Source organism: Aegilops tauschii, chromosome 6 (genome assembly GCF_002575655.3).
Source record: "Aegilops tauschii subsp. strangulata cultivar AL8/78 chromosome 6, Aet v6.0, whole genome shotgun sequence".
NCBI classification, from domain to species: Eukaryota; Viridiplantae; Streptophyta; class Magnoliopsida; order Poales; family Poaceae; genus Aegilops; species Aegilops tauschii.
In genome coordinates, this window is record NC_053040.3 from 317,878,969 (window position 1) to 317,898,589 (window position 19,621).

Genomic DNA, 19,621 nt, shown 5'->3' on the forward strand with positions numbered 1-19,621 from the left:
CCATATTTTTCTATAAAAAAACCTAGGACAAAAGCTTTGCCTCATCGCATTAGTTGAAGAAGAGTTTACAAACAAGAACAATCACAACCATTACATTTGTGTGACAAATATAAGTCTATATTTGTTAAGCACCGTTATGAACTTGTGTAGGTGTGTTCTTGGAGGTGTACACATGTGCTTCACCTGCCAGTTTGTTGAATAACGTGTTTCCATGTCTTCTTCTTCTCCTCGGTGGCACCTCCCGACTTTGCCTCTACCCGCTGGCCGGGTAGCCGGTGGTGAAGAGGGGCGCAGAGGTGGCTCTCAGGTAGATGGCGTCACTTCATCTTCAAGCTGGTCCTCCGGGCTTCGATCCTTCTCGAGTTTGCTCGTCGGGATGGAGACGATGGAGCTCCGACGTAGATTCCTGTTGTCTCCTTGGGACGGCGAGGATTAGGTTTCTCATCATGCGTACGCAACAACAAGATTTGGTGTCAGACACTTTAGATCGATTCAAGGGTTCAACGTCTAACAAAGGCGCTACAAACAAACATGCAAAAATATAAATGATGTACAGTGAAGTGTCACTTCATACCGTCGAAGCCCTGGTCCACTGAAATGCTTGCTGATCTAGCCAGAGGCCTCATCAAAGCCAATGAATGGAAGAGGGCAAACTCAGGAGCAAGACACCTTCGTCAGCTAGCTTCAACATGGGGACCTCATCGTTGCACCATCAACCTGTTGCCCAAAGAGGGCCTCCTATCCCCTCGCCCTGGCACGAAGGGCTTGATCCGTCGGACGACGGAGAGCTCTTAAAGCATGGAAGTTAGCTGAACACCAGACCACCGAGGAAGAAGTGACTCTGAGCACAACAACCATCGCCAGCCATGCCACGCCACCGTAAACAACCCCCATGACGACGCAATGAAGAGATCTAGGCTCGTCTTAATATTGTGATTTCACATTTAAGCTTTGTATGAGATATTTACGATCAAAGCCCAATTTTGATCAACAGATGTATGTGTTGTATTCTGAAACAGGTGAATATATGTTTATGTGACTTAACAAATCGTAGCTGATCTTACTTTTTGATTCCTTTTCCTACTTCTTTTGTACTTGTAACAACTTTCTTATTGTTATTTGTCTTTTTTTTAAACACTATGGACGCGAATACTCATACATACGTACATACACTCATCCCTACGAATGGACACACGCACACCCTATTCCTATAAGCACCTCCGAGAGACTGAGCCGGCACATCATCTTTGAGATTGACGAAGTCGCCATAGACGCCTTCGTAGTCGATGGGAACGTCTCTTTCCACTGAACGCACATCAACGGAAGGGCTGAACATGCGAGTCATGACTAGTAGATCTACACATGATTTATTTTCCATGGAAAACTGTTTATATATCCTATAGAGAACCAAAAACACAACTACCACCACGGTTACGTTCTCATATAAATACTTACCTCTCCTAGCACATTTCCCCCTTCTCTCATGTGGCCAGGATATTTTTCTGGCCACTGCTGCACTCTTCTCACATTGACCCAAATGTAGCTAGTGTTCTAGGTGCTTCTCAAAAAGGGGTATACCCTCCTCCCCTATCAGCTTCCACCTTACCTCGCCAATGCTTCCAGTGCTCTGATCAGGAAGAAACCAACTATTAATCTATCGCAGCTAGCCCCGCGGGCTGTTCTATCAATCGGCCATCCCAGAATGGCTTCTGGAAACGACTGGTTGGGGTTCTCGCTCTCCGGCCAAGAAAACCCACAGCCGCATCAGGATAGCCCGCCGCCCGCCGGCATCGACATCTCCGGCGCCAGTGACTTCTATGGCGTACCCACGCAGCCAGCTCCCGACGCTCAACTCGGCGTGCCAGGTCATCAGCCTTCATACGGGATCACGGAGGACTTCAATAGGGGAGCTCATGAAACCCACGGTGAGAGGAAGAAGCTAGCCAGTTTGCCGCATGCACTCTGATCCAATGTTATCTAAGCTAGCTTGTATGTAGACTTCTCCCGTTCAAGGTTTCTTGTTATTTGATGTGGCTGTAGATTGGAACATGAGGGGTGATCTGGACTATAACGGCGGTGCGTCCGAGCTCTCGATGCTCGTCGGGTCGAGCGCAGTCGGCGGCAAGAGGGCGGCCATGGAGGCCGAGACCGAGCCCAAGCTTGAGGACTTCCTCGGTTGCAACTCGTTCGTCTCCGAGCAAGATCAGGCCGGCGGCTTCTTGTTCTCCGGAGTCCCGATGACCACCAGCAGCAACAGCAACACCGGGAGCAACACCATGGAGCTCTCTATGATCAAGAGCTGGCTCCGTGACAACCAGCTACCCCAAGCGCCGCACCCGCAGTCGCAGACCGGGGCGCCCGCGCAGCAGCCGCAACCCCACGAGGAGATGGGCACCGACGCGAGCAGCTTCGATCCGCGGGGGAGAAACGGCGCGTTGGTGGTGGCGGGGAGCTCGCAGAGCCTGGCGCTCTCGATGAGCACGGGTTCAGGATCGCACTTGCCAATGGCTGTGGTCAGCGGCAGTGCCAGTGGGGGAGTCTCAGAGAGCACCTCCTCGGAGAACAAGCGAGCCAGCGGCGCCATGGATTCGCCGGGCGGTGCGGTAGAAGCTGTCGCGAGGAAGTCCATCGACACATTCGGGCAAAGGACGTCGATATATCGAGGTGTAACAAGGTCAGAACATTATATTATTACTGGTTGATTTCTTCACATTAATTTGTTGATCCATGACGTAGTTACTAGTTAGTCCATTCCAAATTGGGCTAGTACACTAGCATTTTAAATTGGGCGATCAATCTAGCGAGGAACTCTTTAAACAGACATACTAGGTCTATATGCTAGTCATGATAATGCAAGCTACTTTGATTTTGCGCTTCTAATTTGGTGATTATTTGAGGACATATATATAATTTGTTGACCGAGAAAAGTTGACAAATCGACTTGGTTGTTCATATCCAATGATTAATATATGAACATCTTATCTGGCGACTGTTCGCTGGGAGAGGGGTGGCAAACGAACCACTTTTGATGGCAGTTTTAGTTTTGAAACGAGATCAAATGGTGACAGTTTTAAATGAAAAATTGTTTCCTCTAACAAAAACTGCTATGTTGCTCAGAAGAAACTGCCATCCCTCACAACTAAAATTGCCAGTGAAATTGTTCGCAAATGCCATCCCCTCCTGGGGAACATTCGCCGGCTAAAGGGGTCCTTAAAATACACTACCATTTTCCGTTCACCAGTTAGGTAAAAGGCGTTTGCCTCGCTTTATAGATAAATCAACCACCACATCCGTACAATAAAGCTCAAGTATAGAAAAAATAAACATAAGCCTGTTGTGCCACAAGCACAACACAAACATGCCCTAATAAAAAGAAAAAGATAAAGTCACCAAGTGGCTGGTAGATCAATGGCTAGGGGGTGGAGCAAGACGCGTCCTGCCGCGATCAGCACGTCCATCATGCCGCCTAACCGATCAATGTTCAGGTATATATTACTAAGAAGTAATATGTAACTCATTGGCTAATTCAGAAACAAGGATTCACAGTGGAATTGAATTTCTTGTTCATACGAGTATACGACATGATTCGTACTATAGCTACGACTTAGTACTTACCACACAATTTGCACTGCAAAGTGTTGTTTTTCTTCTCCAGAACTCTTATGATATCGTGTACACTAATCTACACCACTATAACCCGGGCGCATCAAAATAAGAGGTGTAACTAATTTAACTTTTCTAGCTGACCCAACACAAATAAATAGTGTGGATCTTTGCTTTTCTCTGGATATACGCATAATTTTTTATATAGAGATCTCTTTTATAGACCTCTTAAAACGAATGTGTTTAAATGAATAATGAATACAAAAGTCATATAAAATGGGAAAATGATGTTTTTTCCTCTGATCAACATATATACTCTGGCACATACATGTGCATTAGAAATTGATTATTTTTTTAGCGCCAACATGCACATTTTGAAAGTGCTAACTATATATATTCTTATGTTCTTCAATATTCATTTTCAGACATAGATGGACAGGCCGTTATGAGGCTCATCTCTGGGACAATAGCTGCAGAAGAGAAGGGCAGAGTCGCAAGGGCCGACAAGGTAATAAAAATGGCTATATACCTATATACTTCCTCTTTCTCTCCATTGGACAACAATATATATACGCTTGATGTGCTATTTAAGCATTATATCTCGTGTTGCATCAACACTCTACATGACTGCATCACCATCGCCTCTGGGAATGATACTGTATCGTCCTCGACAATCAGTTTATCTTGGTATGCTCACCTTACTCTGTGGCCTTTTTACGTTGCAGTTTACCATTTTAATTATTCCACCTTATGATTGTGATCATGAAACCTTAGGTGGCTATGACAAGGAGGACAAGGCAGCAAGGGCTTATGATTTGGCAGCACTCAAGTATTGGGGTACAACAACAACTACAAATTTCCCAGTAAGCAAGTTCTGATACTTTTTTTACGGATGATTTTTCCTTGCATTGCTATTTTTGTATCTGCAAAACATCTCAAGCTATTTTTATTGGAATATAATAGTTTTTTACAATGGCAGATTAATACCTACGAAAAAGAGGTGGATGAAATGAAACATATGACTAGGCAGGAATATATCGCATACTTAAGAAGGTACTATTGCTAGCCGATGTTCATCTCATACTGAACTATCACAGGAGTAAATGGAATATTGCACTATCAATAACTTGATCCAACAAATGCAGGAATAGCAGCGGATTTTCTCGTGGTGCGTCAAAATATCGTGGTGTAACTAGGTATGTTACTAGGTAATTCAGTCTGTTATGTTTTACAGCTAATAATTTATGTCATGTGGAAATAGCTAATGTCCGATATGTACTCTTATAGAATTAGTAGGCATGCATGTAAGTAAACATGTATGTTACATAGTTATCCAAATGGTTGTTATATCTTTATTCAATGTTCTAAGTTCTAACTATATAAGGCTGAGATCTTTACCAGGCACCATCAGCATGGGAGATGGCAAGCAAGAATTGGGCGGGTTGCAGGAAACAAAGATCTCTACTTAGGCACCTTCAGTAAGTTATGATCTGATATAATCAACCCTCTCTTCCGAGCCTATCTAATTGCTAGACTAATGAAGGTCCTTAAGACTAAATTATGACTAGTCATAGTGTTATAGCTCCAAGATCTAAGTCATCAACCAGTACTTATTTAGTTATTTTTTCTTGAACTCTTCGTCTCGTAGAGCTGAAGGTTAGATATTCTATATGTTGCCCTATGGGGCAATAAAATAGTGGTCACTGCATTAACTATGTCCCAAATGTACCTTTTCAAGTTTTTGTCTCAAAGTTGTCTAAGAAAACCTTGGCATGGAGTCAAGGGCAAAGTTGAAAACCCTAGTGATTTGAATCACACACTTGCATCCTAGAGCCGCCTATGTATAGCTGCATGCATGCAATATGAAACGTACATCGTCACAATACATGCATCCTAATCGTGCACATCCTCTCGTACGTCCGTAGGCACCGAGGAGGAGGCGGCGGAGGCCTACGACATCGCGGCGATCAAGTTCCGCGGGCTCAACGCCGTCACCAACTTCGACATGAGTCGCTACGACGTCAAGACCATCCTCGAGAGCAGCACCCTGCCGGTGGGTGGCGCGGCTAGGCGCCTCAAGGAGGCCGCTGATCATCCGGAGGCCGGCGCCACGATCTGGCGAGCCGGCATGGACGGCGCCATCATCTCCCAGCTGACCGACGTCGGGATGGGCGCGTACGCGTCGTACCACCACGGCTGGCCGACCATCGCATTCCAGCAGCCGTCGCCGCTCTCGGTGCACTACCCATACGTCGCCCAGCCGCCCCGCGGGTGGTGCAAGCCCGAGCAGGACGCCACCGTCGCCACGCAAAGCCTGCAGGACCTCCAGCAGCTGCACCTCGGGACCGCCGCTCACAACTATTTCCAGGCATCGTCGAGCTCAACGGTCTACAACGGCGGCGGCGTCGGCGGGTACCAGCAGGGCACCGGTGGCAACGCCTTCTTGATGCCGGCTAGCACCGTTGTGGATGAACAGGGGCACAGCAGCACTGCCGCCAACCAGGGAAGCACCTGCAGCTACGGGGACGAAGAGGGGAAGCTCAATCTTGGGTACGATGCCATGGCGATGGCGAGCACCGGCGCCGACCCATACGCGGCGGCGTCAACTGTGAGCATCGCGAGGGCGAACGGGTACTCCAACAACTGGAGCTCGCCGTTCAGTGGCATGTGATAATGGTGAAGAGGGCAGAAGCTAGTAATAGCGGGATTAATTAGCTAGCTAGAGAATCGAAGTTAGGTCAGGGGTCTTGCTCGTTGTTGCGTTTCGGCTCAGGGTTCCGGCTTAGCTCTTCTTGGCCGGGTGGATGACACTCGTAAAGGTGCTACGCATGCATGCCTTCTGGAAGCTGGTAATGGCAAGTCAGGATAGGTAAAGCTTGTGTCGTTGTAAGTTAATTATCCTGACTTGCTGTTAGTTTTGGGTAGTTTCAGAAGGATCAAGTTAATCCCTAGAGGACAAAAGCTGATCGTGCGATGGCAATAACTTCGTAATTCCAATGATTCGACTTACTTTGGCTTTTCATTTAGTTAGAGCATCTACATCCGACATATGAGAAACGCGTCCGCGGAAAGGGCCTGTCACCCTTCAACCCCATACCTCACTTAATCCATATACTATGTCATGCAACTCAAAAGTTACATACTATTCCCTCCCTTCCTTTATATAAGGTGTATTTGTTTTTTGAAAAGTCAAACGTGTGCATGTTTGACCAAGTTTTTAGAAAAATACTCCCTCTGTAAATAAATATAAGAGCGTTTAGATCACTACTTTAGTGATCTAAACGCTCTTATATTCTTTTCGGAGGGAGTATGTCACTATCCACAACCAAATTTATATAGTTTAATCCATCTTGAAAAGTAGTTTCATATTTTATTGATTAGATATTGTGGATATTGATATTTTTATTCTATAATCTTGGTCAAACTTTTAAATGGTTGACTTGCACGAAAATCAATACACCTTATATTCTGGAATGGAGGGAGTATGCATAGATAAACCTAGCCTAAACTACTCATTGTCAGATATGTACACGACGTCCTGTTGTATATAAAAAATATTGAACATGTTAATCATGTATTTGGAAAATATTAATCATGTATTTAGAAAATGTTAAATGTGTATACATAAAATGTTCCTAATGTATATAAAAATGTACAATATTTATGCAAAAAGTAGACATAAAAAATATATGTTTCAAAGACGGTTAACCATGTATTTCCAAAATGTTAAATATGTATATAATAATTGTTCCTGATGTATACAAAAAAATATACAATGGTATGAAAAAATGTAGACATCAAACAATATAAGTTTTAGAAAATATTACTCATGTATTTGAAAAATGTTAAATGTGTGTATAAAGACTGTTCAGATGCAATAAAAAATGTACAAAGGAAAACAAAGAAAACCAATAAAAATTGAAAACCAAATAAACAAAGAAAACACCAAAAAACAAATAAAATAAGAAAGACACTAAGAAACCAAACAAAGAAACCAATAAAAAACGGTTGAAGAATTGAAAAGGTGGGTGAAAACCAAGAAAACAGGAAAAACAAAAGAAAATTGTGAATAAATAGAGAAAAACAAAAGGAAAGGAAAGATAAAAAATGAAAGGAACGAGTGAAGTATGGCGATAGCAAAGAAACAAACGAAAATGTACCAGTGCGAAACTAACTATAGAGCGCGTAGAAAATCTCCACACGAGGGAAGCATACGGCCCACTACTTTTGACTATCTCCCAGAATTTTGAGATTTTGATCTCCCCAGATTCTTCTAGGATTATAAAAAAAACATGGGTTCAAGATTCAGGAAGAATCTGAGGGGAGGTCCGATTCTCGGGCGCCCCTATGTCTTGCCTATAACGAGATGTAGGGACCCATGTCAAGGCCAGCGCCAGATGGTCCTGCCCATCTTGTGGGAGGCCACAACCTCATTTCTCTCTCTTCTATTTTTATGATTATGTTTTTATTTTTTACATAAAAATATTCTACACAAATATATTACAAAAAACACTTTACATAAAAAACATCAAAAAATATTAACCAAGCATTTGAAAAATAATAAATGTGTATAGAGAAAATGTTTCTCATGTATACAAATTATGGAAATGTGTATGGATTTTTTTATCATGTATTTAAATGATAATCGAGCATTTGGAGAAATAATGTTACATAACTATTTGAAAAATATTAATCAAGCATTTAAAAATAATCATTGTGTACAAACAAAATATTGATCATGTATTCAAAAAAGTTAATTTAACATTTGAAAAAAATTAATCAAACATTCAAAAATTGCTATATATATGTATAGAATAATGTTGGTCATGTATTAAAAAATGTTAAACTTGAATTTAAAAATGTTAAAATGTGTATAAAAAATGTGGATCATGTATTAAAAATGTTAATCTTATATTTGGAAAATATTAATCAAGCATTTAAAAAATATTAAAAACGCGTATAGGAAAAATGTTGATCATGTATTAAAAAAGAATGTTAAACGAGAATTTGAAAAATGTTCTTGATGTGCATGAAAAATGTAGAATGAAAATAAGAAAACGGACAAGAAAACAATGAAAAGCAAAAGAAAACGAAGGAAAACCAAAGAAACAAGTGAAAAGAAATGAAAAAGGTAAAAACCGATAAAGAAACAAAGAAGACAAGAGAAAGTTTTTTTTTTGCGAAGACAAGAGAAAGTTGTTAGAAACTGAGAAATAAACGAAAAACCAAAAGTGGAAGGAAAATGAGAAAGCAATAAAACGCTAAAAAACATTAAATAAACAAATAAAAACTAAAAGTATATTGACGAAACATAGAAACAAAAGAAAACATGAAAAAAAAACACATCAGTGAAGAGATTGACGACTAGTCAACGAGCAATACTCTATTGGGCTGGTCCATAGGCGTGCGCGTCGCAGGAAAGTTTCAGGCGACACAGATGCTAGTCTCGCTATAAGCGATACATAGCATTCATGCCTAAATCATTAATTGAGGAGTACTCCTTCCAAAGATCACTTTCACCCTTTTCAGATTGTGACAAATGTCATGCTGCATGTGCGCCTTTTGTGCAACCGGGAGTTTTTCCTTTTTCGTAGATCCATTTATTCAAAACGTTTTATCTCTTAAACTGTACGTCCAAATCTCGAATCATTTTCATCGTTGGGTTTCTCGCATCAGGATCTTCAAAACTACTCCCTCCGTCCCATAGTATAAGAGCGTTTTTGACACTATACTAGTATAAAAAATGCTCTTATATTATGGGATGGAGGGAGTAGATCCTATGTTGATATTTTTTGATGAACTTTTTTTAACGAAAAAACCATACAAAAAATTAGACAAAAAAACAGAATCGGGAGCATGTGTTTTTCCTTTCCGAACATCGTTTCCAAGAGGCTCAACCATGCCTCTCGCAGAAGGGAAAAAAACCATGCCTCTCACGAAAGGGAAAAAAGCGAAAACACATTTTTCCTGTTTTCGAGAGGCGCGGACATGCATCTCGCGGAAGCAAAACCGTACCTATTGTGGAAGCAAAACCATGTCTCTCACGGAAGGAGAAAAAGAGAAAACATGTTTTTTCCGTTTCTGAGAGGCACGACCGTGCCTCTCATGGAAGCAAAACCGTGTCTCTCATGAAAGGAAAAATGAAGAAGAGAAAACGCGTTTTTCTTTCGTTTTCCAGAGGTACGGTTGGGCCTCTCATGGAAGCAAATCGTGCCTCTCGCGAAAGAAAAAAATACGCGTTTTTATTTATTTTTGAGTGGCACGGCCGTGCCTCTCACGGAAGCAAAACTGTTCGTCTCACGGAAGAAGAAAAAGGGAAAGCATGTTTTTTCCGTCTCCGCCGTGCCTCTTGTGGAAGCAAAAAACATTTTTTTACGCAAAAGCTAAGAAAGACCGGTGAAAAGCCGAAAAATCCGGAAAAAACTCCATCTAAAAAGTCGAAAATGCGCGCAAAAAATAAAAAGATCCATAGGAAGCGTCCAGAGCACAACACGTGGCGGTGACTGAGCGTGCCAAGTGGCCCTTAGGGAGGCTTCTGAAGGAGGGAACTCCTAGTCGGCGCCTTAAGCGCCGGCTAGGAGAACTGGCGCCCACACGCCCGGCTAGTTGGGCCGGCCCGTGAAACGCGTTAAACAATAAACTAGCACGGAACCGCCGCCCCCCCCCCCCCCCCCTCCACAAAAAAAGTTGTTACTACGGGATTCGAACTCACGTAGTTCGCCTAACTTCCAAACTTGCTAACCACTAGAGCTACCAGCCTTGAGTGATTAGAAACAGCGTGAAACACGAAAAAACATTGTCGCATCGCTATTTTGTTGCACATAACCACATACTGTATCGCGTCAATTTTTTGGGAAAAAAATCATGATTAGAAAAAGTTTGTGGATTTTGAAAATCATCATTTTTTAAGAAAAGTTCACAAAAATTGAAAAAAAATCATCAATTTTCAAAAAGTGTTCATCAAATTTGAATAAGTTCATAAATTTTGAAAAAAGATCATAGAAATTGAAAAGAAAATTCACAAATTTGAAAAAAGTTCATCAATTTAAAAAAAGTTCATCAAAATTTAAAAAAGTTCATTCAATTTGGAAAAAAGTTCATCGAATTTTAGAAAAAGTTCATCGAATTTGAAAAAAAGTTCATCGATTTGAAGAAAAAGTTCACGAATTATAATAAAACCATCGAGGCAAGAAGAAGAAAAAGGAAAAAGAAAAAAACAGAATTGAAAACCGAAAAAGGTAAAAGGAAAGATGAAATAAGAAAAGACGTAAAAGGATTTTAGTCATCATGTCAGCCAAGGCGCGGTGGTTACCGCCTATTATCTCGAAGTGGAGGTCGGGAGTTCGATACCCTGCAGGGCGCTCATTTTTTGGTTACATAAAAAGGGAGAGGAAAAAAGCGTGAGATGGGCCGGCCCAGCGCGGCGCGCTGCAGACGCCCGTTTGCAGAAATACACATTAACAGGCACTTACAGCGTCAAAATAGGATCCTTCTCTGAAAGAGCGCTCCTTAATTAGCTGATCATCGTCAGAGAAACAACTTTGGTCGACTCTTTGGAAGCTCAAAATACTACCAAAAAGTGCGGGTTTTTGGGTGGAGAATGGTGCGGGGAATTCTTCCCGACTACGCCACACTGCAGCACCGCCATATCAGGACAATCGCTACGTGTGATCTGTGTAAATCTTCGGAAGAAGATTTGATGCACACTCTAGTGCATTGTTCCCATGCAAGGAGCTTTTGGGCAGCGGCACGCGAGGAACTGGATCTCAAACTTCCTCGGCTACATCCTAGCACTTGGGCAAGAGACATTGTCTTGGATGAGATAACTCTTGATGCTGATAGGTGTAAGATCATCACAGTAATTCTTCCCGACTACGCCACACTGCAGCACCGCCATATCAGGACAATCGCTACGTGTGATCTGTGTAAATCTTCGGAAGAAGATTTGATGCACACTCTAGTGCATTGTTCCCATGCAAGGAGCTTTTGGGCAGCGGCACGCGAGGAACTGGATCTCAAACTTCCTCGGCTGCATCCTAGCACTTGGGCAAGAGACATTGTCTTGGATGAGATAACTCTTGATGCTGATAGGTGTAAGATCATCACAGTAATGCATGTGATATGGACTGCTCGTAACCGGTGGACTCATGATCAGGAGGGTTTTGACCCTCGACAGTCCAGGTCAATTGTGGCACCTATCTTCGATGAAATTAGGAAAAGATCTACATATTTTTGCCTCCTTTTCGGTTCGGCATGTTATGAGGGATGCTAATATTCCATCAGATTTGTGTGCTAGATTTGCTACTAGTCTTAGTAGTTCGGAGTGCTGGATAGAGGAAAGTCCAGGTTTCCTTGTGAGTAACCTTGTGGCAGATTGTAACCGAATCTCTATTAAGCAATAAAGGTCCCAATTTCTATGTAAAAAGAATAGCTGCTCTCGAATTCATGCCAATTCTTAATTCTAGGAGGCCGAAAGAACTGGGCTGAAAGAAGTGCTTGGTTAAGGGCCTGGCGTGTGTTTTCCCAGCCCAAATTGCCTAATCCCCTCCGCACGGGGGCTAAAGAAATTCGAGTCCACGGAGCCGACACAAAAGCCTATCGCGAGGCGACGGAGCGGCGGCGCCAGAAATCGAGCGGAACCGCGGTGCTGCCGGCGACGCCTCCGACGGTCGCCTCTCTCCGGTAAGCTCCCCATCTCCTCTTCCTCTTCCTCTTCCTCTTCCTCTGACGATGGATCCCTGACCCTCTTCGCCCCCTTCCTCCGCCCCGACGCCGGCGTCTCTCCATCTCTCACCTTCTCGCCCTCCTACGGCAGAGGCCTCGCCGCCGCGCGCGCACTTCTCCCCGCTGCCGCCATCGAATCGAACCACAGCTTCCCGGCACCGAACACCACGCACTCCGTCCTCGCCCTGTTCTCCTTCTTGATCTCTTCCTCCGCTCCTCCGGTGAACTCATGTGGAGGAGCAGCTACCACTGCTTCTGCCGTCATCACCTGCGTGGCTTTGTCAACCTCGTCGTTAGAACTCTGGAACTTATCCTCTCCATCGCCACACCCTATCCGTCGTTCCGTGCTGGTACCTCTTCTTGTCGCGAGTTCTGACCTACCCCCAAATCCCCAATCCGACCCAATGCGACTCTAAGCTGCCGCCGTGCCCTCACCTGGCGTCACCGCCGGCGCCTCCCCCTTCCCCTCCACCTCGGCCTCCCACGCGCGTCCCCGTTCTACCTCGTCGCGTCCTTGCTGTCTCAACACCGGCTCGCAATTTTTGCCGTTGGTTCCGAGGTATGACCACTTTGTCACCAGTGAGTTAAAAATTACTGACCTTCAGATAATTTTGGCTGTGAGATGTACAGCATGCACATCATCCTGATCCGCCCCTGACTGCCATCATACTATGAGATTTAGTCATGCGTCCACCACTGGGTTTATCCATGTTAAGAGTTGGAATAATGGACACATTTTGATTACATATTCACTGCTATCCTCCACAGTTTTCTTGTAACCCCTCATAGCCGGATGAGATGGGTTTTTCCGTTAGTTGCCACTGCTCTTGGCTAGGCTAATCGAAAAATTTCATAGTTGCAGATTTTGTCCAAGATCCTGCTTTGCACACGATGCTGCCTTGTCAAGGAATAGCTACCGCGACTGCAAATTCTCAGCTATTTGGATTCCCTGCCGCAAACCGCTATGGATATCCTGCAAGATCATTGGTTTCTTCTAAACAAGCGTTTCTTAAACTGCGGGCACCGGCACTTCGTTGTGACAAGAAAATCCCCCCTTTGAGAGGTATTCATTTTCTTGCTTATGGATATTTTACTCGGGCACAACGCTGTGACTGTACTCTGAGTTCCTGAGCTCTTGTGAAGGAGCTTTTATTTCTACATCATAAACCAGTATTACATAATCTTATATATTTGGCAGCTGAATAAATGTCTGGATATGGTTTGGATGTAATCACATTGTGTTTAAATGCTTAATGATACCATTCACTTGGTGGGCTGAGATTTCGTAGGCTTTCATGAGTAACATAGGCTTTTAATATTGCACAATATCATTGGAGAGCATTGCCTTTTCATGATTTTTATGAAAGCTCTTGAACACTTGTTTCTCAAATGATAAAATGGAAGTACAAAGTTAGCTTAAGAAAGCTTGAGTTAATTTCAAGTTCTTATGGTTTTGCTGGTAGAATAAGGACTGTAATGTGTTAGCTCACTGATAGATGCTATCAATAGAGTATATCAGGGATATTTTATATCTTGTTATATTATTCCCAAAGATCCAATGTGCTTGATGGCCCCTGTGTTACTGTTTCTCTAAATATGAGGAAGGACGAAGATTTGGGAGCACCAATCTGTTAATGCAAAACGTTACTGCAGTTGTGCTTGTACATATTCACAATGTGGTAGGATTGGCATTACACCCTACTGTTCGTGATGCATGAAAAAAAATATTAGACTTGAAAGCAAGAGAAGTTTCTAGTACAGTGCAGTTAAATTGTACAAGTATGGTGCAGAAAATTCTACATAATGCATGGATTGACAATATCTGGCCTGCAGATCATGTCATGTCTATTGTCTTTATAATATGAAGTTACAAGCAAAATATTTCATATTAACACATAATGGTATCTTGAAATTCAACTTGCATTACAAGTATACAGATGCATAGTTATCATGAATATAACTTCCACATTATTTTTTATTTGCTCTTTCCTGAACAGTGAATTCTATGTGCTAACATTACTTATTAATATTTTGGGTAACTCAATTATATTTATCCATATTTGTTATTATGCCAACCTTGCCTTACAAGATATTTCTTACTTTCAGCTTGTTTTGATTTTTCCGCTCGTGCTGTATCTTCATCCCTTGTAAACTATGATTCTGTAATGGGCAACAATCCCTTCAAGCCATTGCCATCAATCCGCAGCTCGCACCCAAGATCTCAAGTTAGTTGTCAGGCATCTTTAGCGTCATTCAGCTACCCTGAGCTATCTTCTAAACCTAAATGGTGGTGGAGGACCCTGGCATGTGTACCTTATCTTCTACCACTGCACAACATGTGGTCGCACGCAGATGCCGTGTACCAGCTTCATCCATACTTGCAACAGTTTGGGCTGTTTTATGCCTTCATTGATACAATGGCATTAGTCCCTGGATGGCTTTTCCTGATGATCTTCATGACTGTCTACTTCTTTGTGGTGAGACGGAAGTGGTCTCCGCACTTTCTGCGGTATCACATCATATTGGCCATTCTTCTTGACACGGGCTCTCAGGCTCTGGCGACCATGTGCAACTGGAATCCAAGCATCGTCTTTCAGGGTAAACCAATGGCGTATTTCTGGATGACACTGGCCTTCATTCAGATCTTCACAGTTGTTGAGTGTATGAGGTGTGCGCTTTCAGGAATGTATCCTAACGTTCCATTCATATCCCACACAGCGTTCATCCATTCTGATCTGAACCTGTTCAGGTAATTGGCTAGTGCAAATGTGCATCTGGAAATGTAAGAGGGGTTAAGGAACTTTGTGTGAGATAGAGAACTAGCTGAGGCAAAAATGGTTTGGAAGTGTATTTTGGGACATAAGAAGGGGATGCACGTATATGCAATCATCACGGGTAATTGTAGTAGCTTCTCAGGACTCTGCAGTGTTGGCAGTGTTATACTGCATGTTTTCATGAAGTTCCAGGGGACACCTGACTTCAAATTTTGTGTGTGGCTTGGTTTGTAAACGACAAGCAATTCGAAATGATGTTTAATTTGACCAGTATGCTTATGTTGGAGCTCCTTATTGTGTTTCCTTTGAGCTGTTGAGCCATTTAACTCTGGCAATCTTAAATTTCAAGAATGACATGTTAAGCCGTTCACCATGGCATAATTGCTTCTGAACACCTTTGGTAAATGACCACCATGCCATAATTACTGGAGGAAAGTGTAATCAGTAGAGGTGAATGTGTACTTGCAGGTTGCTTATTTTGCCGCCCCTTAAACGCAGGCTAGAATCTGCCGCAGCTAATACAAGTTTTTGCACGACACAGGCCCCGATATGTTGTTGTAGTTGTTTTGAAGTTGAAACCGAGATGAGTTGGTGTATTAATCTGGACCGTACATCACATTAGAGTTGAATAAATTCAGATATCCCATGGTTGACGCCTCACGTTTTCTCGTATGTTCAGAATCATCACGATATTATAAAGAAAAGAAGTTAGCTAGCCAAACAAGATTTTCATAATCCACCACACATGAAGTCTAATAAGTCACCTCTCTATGTAGTGTGCTATAACAAATATATTTGGATAGCTTATACTATTGTGAAGATCTACAGAGTTACAAAATCAAAATGTTGTATAATTAGATTATCTTACCACTATATTTGGTTGTGACATTTGCCAGAAAAGTAAAGTCAATTTCATTTCGCTCAGGTACTCTCCTTCAGCTATGGCTACAAAACGGAAACGTCGAAAAAGTGTATGAATGAAGAGAATAAATCGGATTGCCGCAACTTGATGCTCAATAGCGCTGCTAGCCCTGCTATTAGTTCAACAACCCTGTATTTCTAATCTCAGTCCTCAGACTTTCAGATCAAGCTCAGACTGCGATGACAGTATGCCGTGCTTCTGTGTTTTCTCGCTGATTGGTATGTAAACCTGCCGCTCTTTGCCTCCTGGTTTGGACGACGCATTCCCGTACCAAATCATGCCAATAACAGCTATGGTCATGCCAAGTGCGACATGGAAATTAAGGCCCTCTTTTCCGAAGAAGAAAAAACCCAGGGTCAGCACGAGAATAGTCTTCATGTGGCCTAGAACTTGAAACGAGACAGCTGTGAATCGTCCGATGCATATGAACTGGCTTAGATTGGTACCAACAGCAATTATGCACGACAATACAATGAAGAACTGAAAAAAGAGTGAAAAAGGAAACATTAGTCCCCAGTTTACTCTGGTAAAAGTATTTTAGGTCACACAACTATCAACCAAGAGAACGGGTACAAACCAAACCATGTGTCCCATGCTCATATCCTAGAATTTCAAGTAACTGTAGTACTTTATATATATCACAAGAAGCATATATATGAAACGTTACTCTGCCATTGACAGTAGAACTTCACTAGCTAGTCTAAATCAGGCATACTTGACCTATATGCTTCTATATTATTTGAAGCAGCTCCTGTATTGTAATGTGACATATTTTAGCATTTCAAACGGCATCACATGTTAGCTTATGAAATACTATTTAGAGGGTTGATCTGTACGATCTGTTTTTGTAAGATCCGTTTACTTCACAATAATCAAGAGGAAACAAATATACACAAAGATGACTACTGAGAGTGACATTTTCTGTACTGAACACTAGATTATACCTGGGATAATACAAAACTGAAAATCATACAGATTGCAGTTACCCTCATATCAAACATCACTTCTCAGCAGTAATATATTCATAGTGACAGACATGTTATCCTGATCCCCCGATGATCATTAAAAGCCTACAGATATAGATTATAATGCTACAAGAACTGGCGAGGACTAGATAAGTTTCTGATGCAGCAAATTTATAAAGAAATAAGAAACAAACTGATTCAGAATAAAGCATCACGTACCGTAACTACCATGGTATAATCAAAAGTATCAACTCTTTTGTCAGTCAACCATAAATCCACAAAAGGACCAAATATTAACAACGACACTGCCTGAGCAGGAGCAGTATGACCCAAGAGGTTGAATGAGCCAAGCGAGTACTTCCGTTGAAGATGATGAACATACTGCAGGAAAAAAAGAACGGTAGATACATCACACATCCCATTAGGACAAGGCCTGCTAGGAATGTGCACAAACAAGGTACAATTCAAGCACCCAGGATACTCACATGCTGTTGTAGTGCAGTGCTCCAGACCGCTATTATTGCAGCTATCAACCCTTGAGAGTTCATACTAACATCAGTTACAGTACACACAGCAACACCAACTAGGACAAGCATTATACTGAGTTTTGTATCTCTTGAGTAACGAACTTTGTCAAAGAGGATTTCTAGAAAACACAAAACTGGAATGATACACAACTTGGCAATCTGAAACAGCAGAAAGTGCAATTTAGTATATGCATTACATTCTAACATTGAATAGAATTTAGTTACTCTCTTCACCTGATAGAATCCAACAGAGTTCCACATCAAGCTAACATTCATCCCAACAATTGATAAGTTTGCAAAGAAGACAAATTTTACTAGTTCTGGCAATGGTAAGTAGGATGGCTGAATATATCCCAACCATTTCATTACTGATGTCATCAAGGTCGTGGTTAGGAAATGCAGCCCAGTTAACGTTGTAGCTGTACAAGCAAACCATGGCACACAACATTAGTAGAAGAAATCTGATACATTTGCTGCATAACCACAGTTAGTTATAGATCAGTGATAACACACGTGAAGAAAGTTGAACGTCTGAGCATTGTCTCACCAAAGCTAAAACCATGTGTAGCCATTAAGGCCTTGTTGACCATGATTATACCAACAGATGTCACAACATTGAACATCCATGCTCCAGCATCTAATGCTGCTTTTCTCTTTGCCTTGCTTCCTGGTGCCACACCCATACTTTCTTCTCATGTAGGGTGTAATCCAATTTTCTAAGTAGCGGAGAGTGCACCTTCAGTAGCAATTGCAATCAACACATTAGTTTGATAACTACATGAGTATAAATAAAACTCAGCATCCCACAAAAATCTTAAGGTCCCAACCTTTGTTTTCAAAGATTTGTTAATATTAGTATAGAGCAGCTCCCTAATGTGGTGTATGTGAAATGGAGTTCAAGAATGGATGCATGAACTCTGATGTTAAGACCACAAGTGAGGCCTGGAAAAGATACAAATTGCACACTAAACAAATAAGGCACATGGCATCAGTACAAAGTAACTAGCACCAGCAATTTATTGGAGAGTCCATATCATATTGTAGCTGGATCTGCGACTTTGTAGCTTTATAAATTTAAAGCCTTTGAACAGAGCTAAAATAAGTGAACTGCACAAGTGGTGTAATGCGACAAAAGAAAACCAGGAGGTTAATCCACTACATGTAGCAACATATGGATTATTGCTCCCACCAGGCCAATTCAAGACGATAGATGACTCAATACAAAATTATACTTTTTCGGCATCAGAGCTGATCAAATTCATGCGATTTGTCTAAAACCTACTGATTTCTAAAAACATGAAGTTGGTTATAAATGATTAAACTTCCTCACATAAACGGCATTTAAGTTTAACAGGTCGGTGGTGCATTACGCAACGAACACAGGGAATCAGGACCTAACACAGGGCCTGGGGGCTCAGTTGAACCCCCGATTTCTCTTGGAGGATGAACTGCAATTAGTACTCTAGTATGCAGAAAACACATCTGCACCGAATGCTGGATCGGGGTGCCCATTCCAGAAAGAAAGTTAGGGTTCGTCACCTACAAAAGAAATCAATCCATTTCCGGGTAGATTTCCGCTCCACGCCTGTCCAGTAGGGAGAGGTGGAGAACGGCGGCTTTGAGATCAGAATTCCTTCGAGGTGGCGCGCTATGGTGGAAGGATGCCGGTGTTCGGCGGAGAGGGTTCGGTGGACGGTGGCCTGGGTAGAGGATTCGACGACGGTAGCCCGGGGGAGAGGAAAAGGAAGGAAATGAAGTCTGGAGGAGTGAGGGCCTGAGCGAGGTATTTTTCGCTTTTTAGGAATGTGGATGTAAAAGGAGAAACTTGTAGGGCCAATTTTATAAGTTTATCACTACAGAGTTAGAGTATTTTTATTGCATTGAAGAAAGGATATTTATTTATTAAACCGGATGAGTTTGATCTCGAATGCATAAGTTTACAATCTCCTCTGTGTCGGACCTTAACCACACCATTTTTTAGGGATAATGCGTCCCAATGTCATTAACTCACGGTTAACTACATTCTGATCACGCCTCATAGATGTGATTTCAAACGTTCTACCTAGTCCTGGCCATCTCCGGCCCGGCCCTGTCGGCCCACCCAGG

General features: G+C 42.3%; 3 protein-coding genes across 8 annotated transcripts; 2 read left to right on the forward strand and 1 right to left on the reverse strand.

Moving 5' to 3' along the window:
* Nucleotides 1–1,503: 1,503 nt before the first annotated feature.
* Nucleotides 1,504–6,612, forward strand: LOC109768996 (AP2-like ethylene-responsive transcription factor PLT2). Its single transcript, XM_020327737.3, has 9 exons — nucleotides 1,504–1,925; nucleotides 2,041–2,674; nucleotides 4,029–4,111; nucleotides 4,282–4,290; nucleotides 4,378–4,466; nucleotides 4,583–4,656; nucleotides 4,749–4,799; nucleotides 5,005–5,081; nucleotides 5,529–6,612. The coding sequence occupies exons 1-9, from the start codon at nucleotides 1,703–1,705 to the stop codon at nucleotides 6,272–6,274; spliced, it is 1,986 nt and encodes a 661-aa protein (XP_020183326.1). The 5' UTR covers nucleotides 1,504–1,702; the 3' UTR covers nucleotides 6,275–6,612.
* A 5,512-nt stretch (nucleotides 6,613–12,124) lies between these two features.
* On the forward strand, nucleotides 12,125–15,374 carry LOC109768994 (protein TIC 20-I, chloroplastic). 2 transcript variants are annotated; one of them, XM_020327734.4, is made up of 3 exons: nucleotides 12,125–12,285; nucleotides 13,190–13,390; nucleotides 14,434–15,374. In XM_020327734.4, exons 2-3 carry the CDS (start codon nucleotides 13,219–13,221, stop codon nucleotides 15,078–15,080), a joined length of 819 nt encoding a protein of 272 aa, XP_020183323.1. In that variant the 5' UTR covers nucleotides 12,125–12,285; nucleotides 13,190–13,218; the 3' UTR covers nucleotides 15,081–15,374. The 2 variants fall into 2 exon arrangements, with proteins under 2 accessions (XP_020183323.1, XP_020183324.1); XM_020327735.4 differs by having other exon boundaries at nucleotides 12,153–12,285; nucleotides 13,184–13,390.
* A 519-nt stretch (nucleotides 15,375–15,893) lies between these two features.
* Nucleotides 15,894–19,306, reverse strand: LOC109768993 (UDP-rhamnose/UDP-galactose transporter 6). Of its 5 annotated transcripts, none has more exons than XM_020327732.4 (7): nucleotides 19,059–19,268; nucleotides 18,343–18,457; nucleotides 18,063–18,251; nucleotides 17,750–17,934; nucleotides 17,474–17,674; nucleotides 17,208–17,369; nucleotides 15,894–16,503 (listed from the first exon to the last, which is right to left on the reverse strand). In XM_020327732.4, exons 3-7 carry the CDS (start codon nucleotides 18,196–18,198, stop codon nucleotides 16,174–16,176), a joined length of 1,014 nt encoding a protein of 337 aa, XP_020183321.1. In that variant the 5' UTR covers nucleotides 18,199–18,251; nucleotides 18,343–18,457; nucleotides 19,059–19,268; the 3' UTR covers nucleotides 15,894–16,173. The 5 variants fall into 5 exon arrangements, with proteins under 5 accessions (XP_020183321.1, XP_020183322.1, XP_020183319.1 ...); XM_020327733.4 differs by having other exon boundaries at nucleotides 19,055–19,267; XM_020327730.4 differs by lacking the exon at nucleotides 18,343–18,457 and having other exon boundaries at nucleotides 19,059–19,306.
* Nucleotides 19,307–19,621: the final 315 nt, after the last annotated feature.

Bases quoted from the DNA above. Each gene is read 5' to 3' on its own strand.
- LOC109768994 (XM_020327734.4), top strand. From the start codon at position 13,219: ATGCTGCCTTGTCAAGGAATAGCTACCGCGACTGCAAATTCTCAGCTA. The intron at 13,391-14,433 runs GTATTCATTTTC...TCTTACTTTCAG, and splicing joins GAAAATCCCCCCTTTGAGAG to CTTGTTTTGATTTTTCCGCT.
- LOC109768993 (XM_020327730.4), bottom strand. From the start codon at position 18,198: ATGGGTGTGGCACCAGGAAGCAAGGCAAAGAGAAAAGCAGCATTAGAT. The intron at 17,370-17,473 runs GTGAGTATCCTG...TTTTTCCTGCAG, and splicing joins GCACTGCACTACAACAGCAT to TATGTTCATCATCTTCAACG. The intron at 16,504-17,207 runs GTACGTGATGCT...CTCTTTTTTCAG, and splicing joins ATTATACCATGGTAGTTACG to TTCTTCATTGTATTGTCGTG.
- LOC109768996 (XM_020327737.3), top strand. From the start codon at position 1,703: ATGGCTTCTGGAAACGACTGGTTGGGGTTCTCGCTCTCCGGCCAAGAA. The intron at 1,926-2,040 runs GTGAGAGGAAGA...ATGTGGCTGTAG, and splicing joins GGGAGCTCATGAAACCCACG to ATTGGAACATGAGGGGTGAT. The intron at 4,657-4,748 runs GTACTATTGCTA...CAACAAATGCAG, and splicing joins TATATCGCATACTTAAGAAG to GAATAGCAGCGGATTTTCTC.